Source organism: Juglans regia, chromosome 8, assembly GCF_001411555.2.
Source record: "Juglans regia cultivar Chandler chromosome 8, Walnut 2.0, whole genome shotgun sequence".
NCBI lineage: Eukaryota > Viridiplantae > Streptophyta > Magnoliopsida > Fagales > Juglandaceae > Juglans > Juglans regia.
In genome coordinates, this window is record NC_049908.1 from 26,284,482 (window position 1) to 26,291,274 (window position 6,793).

The 6,793-nt window shown below is 37.6% G+C and overlaps 1 protein-coding gene across 1 annotated transcript; it reads right to left on the minus strand.

The window, feature by feature from the left end:
* Positions 1 to 4,111: 4,111 nt before the first annotated feature.
* Positions 4,112 to 6,227, minus strand: LOC109003645 (probable mannitol dehydrogenase). Its single transcript, XM_018981880.2, has 5 exons — positions 6,023 to 6,227; positions 5,743 to 5,856; positions 4,935 to 5,448; positions 4,688 to 4,841; positions 4,112 to 4,484 (listed from the first exon to the last, which is right to left on the minus strand). The coding sequence occupies exons 1-5, from the start codon at positions 6,199 to 6,201 to the stop codon at positions 4,279 to 4,281; spliced, it is 1,167 nt and encodes a 388-aa protein (XP_018837425.2). The 5' UTR covers positions 6,202 to 6,227; the 3' UTR covers positions 4,112 to 4,278.
* Positions 6,228 to 6,793: the final 566 nt, after the last annotated feature.

The window sequence follows — 6,793 nt, forward strand, 5'->3', positions numbered from 1 at the left end:
CTGCTGCAAAAAGAAGCTTGGGGACCCACATTAGGTCTCACCAACCTGATGTGGTCTTTATATCAGAGACTTTTTTGCAGGATAACAATATCACTGGTGTTGTAAATACTTTAAGCTTTTCCTTGTCTGTAAGTGTGCCTAGTGTAGGGTAAAAGGGTGGCCTTTTGTTAATGTGGCGCCTAGATTTGGATATAGAACCAATCTTCATTTCTAGTAATGTTATTGTTGTAATTGTGTACTCGGATCCTATTTATATGCCATGGCTCCTATTATTAGTCTGCTGTCCTACGCAACACACTCAAAAATTGAGCTTTTGGAATTTGCTTTCCTCTATAGTCAATAGCTACCCGGGTCCTATTTTGGGTATTGGGGATTTTAATTCTCTCTTGAACCAAAAAGAAAAGTCAAGGGGTAGGCCATTTGCTTCTTCATCTTCTCCCTCTGGGTTTTAGAGTTTTATGAATGACAATGGGTTTGCAGATTTAGGCTACTGTGATCCTAAATTCACATGGACTAATAATGGACAGGGAAGAGGTAGAATTAAGGAAAGACTAGACTGTGCCATCTCCAACTCACAATAGACTATGCTCAATCCTAATTCCAGATTATTCAATCGTCCCATTCGTAACTTAGATCACTCGCCTATTCTACTATTCACTAAAGGAAAGACCAAAGTCAAAAGACCATTCAAATTTGAGGAATTCTGGTCAAGAGATGAGTCTGGTCTGTTGAGGTGTCTGGCACTCCTTTCTTTATATTGACCCAAAAACTCAAAATAGTGAAAAAAGCTATTAAAGTCTGGAATGCTAAGCACTTTGGTCACATTCAAACCAGTATAAAGAGTCTCACTGAGTTGCTTAGTCAAGTTCAACAACAGGACCCACCCAATAATTCTCTTTCCCAAGAGGACTCAATCAAAGATTGTCTTAATGAATACCTTAGAAGAGAGGAATCCTTGTGGAAACAAAAATCAAGAATTCAATAGTTGACAACAACTGATTTGAACACTAGGTTCTTCCACATGTCGGCTACTATTAGAAGAAGGAAAAATGAGATCAATTGTCTGAAGAATGATTCCAATCAATGGGATTCCAACCCTCTGAATATTCAGTCCATGTTTCTTAATCACTTCCAGAATATGTTTCATTCTTCTAATCCAACTTATCCTGGAAATTTGGACAACCTTTTCCAAGAGACAATAACAAATCATGATAATGATATTCTTTGCTAGATTCCATCGGAGAAGGAAATTCTGAATACCATCAAGCAAATATCTTCTTCAAAGGCTCCTGGTCTAGACAAGTTCATTGGGTTTTTCTACAAACAATATTGGGGATATTGTCAAAGAGGATTTGATTCAAGCCATAAAGAGTTTTTTCATTGATAGCAAGTTGCTTAAAGAGATGAACCATACATATATTGTTCTGATTCCCAAGAATAGTTCCCCTAGCACAGTTCATCAATATAGACCCATTAGCCTCTCGAATGTAAGTTATAAAATCATTGCTAAAATTCTAGCGAATAGGCTAAAGGGTGTTATGCACAAGTTATTCAAGAAAATATCATCCTTGCTCAAGAAAGTCTTTCATGTATTGAGGAAAAAACAAGGTAGAAAAGGACTTATGGCGATCAAAATAGACATGGAAAAAATATTCGACTTTATGGAATGAAACTTCATTCTAAACATCTTCAAATGTATTGGCTTTAATCAAACATGGATTCATTGGATCAAGGAGAGCATCACAACAATCTCATATCCTGTAGTGATTAATGGCATCCCCCATGGGTTTTTCCATCCCTCAAGAGGATTCAGGTAGGGAGACCCTCTCTCCCCTTTCCTTTTTATACTTGGTTCAAAAGTTCTCTCTAGGTTGCTACTAAGACAGGAACAAATTGAGTCTATAAAAGGAATCAATATCTATAGGAATGGGCCTTCTTTCTCCCATCTGTTATTTGCAGATGATTTAATTCTCTTTGGACTTGCTAACTGCAACACTGCTTCAACCCTTGCTAGAACTCTTAATAATTATTCAGATTGATCGGGGCAAAAAATCAATACCTCCAAGTCCTTCATCCAGTTCAACAAAAACAATAGGCAAGAAGTCAAAAGAGATATAAGGAATATCCTCCAATTCAAGATATCCCCCTCTAAGATTAAATACCTAGGATTGCCTCTAAACTTTGGAAGTCCAATGCAATCACACCTCAATGATATCTTGACTAGAATTCAGGAAAAGCTTGAACAGTGGAAATCAAAGCTTCACTCTCAAGCAGGGAGGACAACAAGTGATTGCATTAAGCAAAATACCTTCCTACACCATGACTACAACTCTGATTCCTGCTAACATGGCAAAAAAAGTTGATAGAGTATTGATGAGATTTTGGTGGGGGTTCGATAATCACAAGAAACATAAATATACCCCCAAGTCTTTGTCTTCCATTTGTAAACCTAAGTCCATGGGGGGTTTAGGAATCAGACTCACTCCTCAATTCAACGGAGCTCTTCTGGGCAAATTAGTCTGGCATCTTATCAGCAATGAAACAAGTGTCTGGAAAACAGCTTTTTTGCATAAATATATGACAAATAACGACTGGATGAGTGTCATGGCCAAAGCTTCAGATTCAAGGTTCTGGAAAAGTCTGATAAAACAAAAAGACTTCATCTTGTCAAGTGTTATCATTCGGATTAATAATGGAGATGCTACTCATGTGTGGTCTAACCCCTTGGCTCCCTTGCTTACATCCTCCACTTCCTACACCTCAAAGTCCAAGTACTCATCAAAATCCAGATCTTAGAGTTGCTGAACTAACACTAGAAAATCCTAGGAGATGGAACACCCTTCTTTTGAATACTCTATTCGCAATTGCTACTACCATAGATATACAAAACATTCGTCTTACTCACTACCAATTTCAAAATATCATGGATTTGCCCAAATGGAAACACCACTCTTCTGGTAAATATAGTGTTAAGTCAGCTTATGCTACTTTAGCTTTGAACACAAATACAAACACATCAGATGTCCCTGTCTGGAAAAAATTGTGGTCTCTCAAACTGCAAGATCGACTGAAACTTTTCCTATGGAAAGTGTTCAATGAAATCCCTCCTACTAGTCTATCTCTCAATTACTGTATTGCACTAACTGAGGATCAAGTTCTTCGTCCTCTCTGTCATATGGAGAATGAAAGCCTGGATCATCTATTCCTCAATTGTTTTTTCTCTAGAATTTTGTGGAGACATGCCCTATGGCCACTTGACATAACTTGCTTCAAACAAAATGGAATCAAGAATTGGATCAATATCATCCTAAACCCCTATGACACATTACGGATCCCTGGTTTTGAAACTCATAATTTTTCAGCTCTTCTCTATAATAGCTATGGACAACTTATGGCTTTTTAGGAACCAGATCACTCACAACATTGCAAACCATACAGTTGATTACTTCATAAAAAAAACTTTGGATCTTTATAGAGAACATGACAGAGCCTGGGAAATGAAGTCCATAGAATCAAATCCAAATTGGAGTCCACCTGAATGAGGATACTCTCTCTATTACTTTTGATGTGGCAATCAGAACTAAGAGGAGAACCTCAACAGCAGTGTGCAGAAATAGTCTAGGTACAATACAATTTGTTGTAGCACACCACAATTGGAGCACTGATCCAAATATAGGGGAAGCAATAGCTGCCTTGTAGGGGTTCAAAAAGCACATGCAAGGAAGATCAACAAAGTTATTCCTGAAGACGACTCCCTAAATACAATCAATAATCCTCACAAGGCTATTAATTGGGAAATTGAAGGGATTGCTAGAGATACTAGATTTCTACTTAAAGATCTTCAAGCATGGAGAGTTGTAAAGATACATCGATTCTAGAATCGATGTGCGCATTCCATTTCGCAATGGGCTCATTCCAACCTAGAGTTTAGAAATATCCCACTCATCAAAACCCCAATCTGTTTGCTAGACTTCCATAGTGGAAAAGACCCACCTTCTTAAAATGTACATTACTAGCTTTCTGTATTGGTTTCTTTTGTTTTCCTGTTGTATGGAACAGTTTCTATTTTTGGAATGAATCTATTATTTGCTGAAAAAAAGAAAAAAGTATGGAAAATACATTAGGAGAGACGGTTTTATTAAAATATAACTCAAGTACCGCCAATGACTCAAACCTAATATATCTCTAACAATTCGAAGTAAAGTAAATTAAGAAATTAAAAAGGTCTATCCTGTAACAAAGTATATAGCACACACTCGTAACAGAAGTTAACCAAGTTCAAGAGTTGGACTTCAATGTGTTCCCAATGTCAATGACAAATCTGTATTTGACATCTGCTTTCTGGAGGCGCTCCATGGCAGTGTTCACGTAATCCATTGGAATAACCTCAATGTCGGATGTAATGTTGTGTTTGGCTGCAAAATCAATCATTTCTTGCGTCTCCTTGATGCCTCCAATAAGACTACCAGCCACTGTCTTCCTTCCTGTCAATCCAAAATTCTCATCAATACACGATCTTTCGGGGGAAATGCATATATACTAGCAACCATAATTAGAAGCTACTAACAAAAAACGTACAATAAAAAGAAAATATGAAAAACAGAGCAAGCATATCAATGTCTCATGGATTACTGTCTCCAATATTTCACATTGCACGAAACTTCGAATCCTCTAATTACATGCTTACCCATGATTAAAGGAAAGACCGGTAGCTCAAGCGGCTTCTCTGGTGCACCAACCAAGACAAGCTTTCCATTTAACTTCAACAGGCCAATTAAAGGCACGAGAGGGTGCATTGCAGAGACCGTATCAATGATTCCATCCAATTTTCCCTGGGCAGCCTATAAAAATTGATTAATTATTGATGAAGTTAGACACCAATAAATTGTCATGGCTCAGTAAATTGTTAACATTGTTAGCAACTCTGCACGTACCTGCATCTCATCTTGGTCACTGCTCACCAAAAACGAATCCGCACCAAGGCTTTCCAAGGCTTCTTTCTTCTTCTTTGCCGAGGTACTGATCACTGTCACCTTAGCCCCCATAGCTTTTGCAAATTTCACAGCCACATGGCCTAGCCCACCAAGGCCAACCACACCCACTTGCATACCAGGTTTATCAAGCCCATAAAATTTCATGGGGCTGTAGACGGTGATCCCGGAACATAGGAGAGGGGCACAGGCATCAAGTGGCAGATTGTCCGGAATACGGATCACAAAGTGCTCGTCCGCGACCATGATATCAGAGTAGCCTCCATATGTGATGGTTCCATCATGGTACTTGAATCCATAGGTGAGGATCGATTTTGGGCAGTAATTCTCAAGGTTGTTTGCGCAGTTGTTGCACGAATGACAGGCTCCAACCATGCAGCCTACGCCAACCTTGTCTCCAACTTTGAAGGTTTCTACCTTGCTCCCCACCTCTGTCACTACACCCACAATCTCATGCCTGCACCATGCAGTTCAGTTAACATGATTTTAGTATGAATTTGGCAAAAAGGACTCGGAAGTCAAATCCATTCACTGTGTAGACATCGACAGAATTTCAGCAGGCAAACGGAAAAATGGCGCCGGTGAAGAAATTAGAGACACATTAATTACCAATATCATCGAATCAATGTTGTTTCCTTTTCAGGAAAATAAAAATAATTACTTTGTGCATCAAAAGCGATAAGTTTGTGTTGACTTTGTTTTAGGCCGCTCAGTTCCTATAAAAACATGTGAGGATTGCAAGAGAACATACCCAGGGACGAGTGGGTAGGCGGTATAGCCCCAATCATTCTTCAGCATGTGAAGATCCGAGTGGCATATCCCACAATAAAGAACTCTGAACGTTACGTCCTTGTCTCCAGTTGCCCTGCGATTCAGAATATACAAAATAAGAATTTTTGCGATTTGATAATATTCCTGTTGTGGACATGAAAATGCTTTTGGCCAAGAACATTTGTCATGAGAAAATTATCCGATTTCGTTTATGTTTGGCTTCAACAAATTGATCATGCATGTAGATCGAGAAAGAGTACCTTCTAGAGAATTTGAAGGGAGAGAGGACCCCAGAAGTATCTCTGGCTGCCCATCCAAAGGCTTTCCTAGGGTGCTCTTCCTCTGGTGACTTCGCCATTTCTATTGATCTGTCGCACGTAGAAAGCAAGTAGAGAGAGATATGTTGGAATGAGTGTGCAGTACTGATGATGTCGATCATATATTGGCAATGGAAGGGGTTTAAGCGTTCATGATTTTTTGAGATGAGATGAGTTAAAATTAAAGTTAAAAATTAAATAAAATATTATTAAAATATATTTTTTAATATTATTTTTATTTTAAAATTTAAAAAAATTAAATTATTTATTTTATTTTATATAAAAAATTTAAAAAATTATAATAATGAGATGAAATAAAATGTGATGAGATAAAATATTTTCTAAAAATAAACGAAAACTAAAGCTATTTGTAGTACTGGCAGGTTGGGGGATGACTTATTCAGTGAGTTAATGTGAACGAGAGTAGGACCCGGGAACTTAAAATCTTGCTGCCCACGAGAGGTCCTATTTGGTAGCTTTTTCTTCGATATCAAGAAATTCATGCATACAGGTGGACCCCATACATAATATGGTTCTGGAGTTATCATTTTTGCCGTATGGAAATTGAAGACATTAAACTCCGATAATCATTTTTACCGTATGGAAATTGAAGACATTAAAAAAAAAAATTATTTAAATTTTGTATTTAATCTCTTAAAAAAATTAATTATACATTATTTATATATTTCATGACTGTAAATATTATTTATCTAT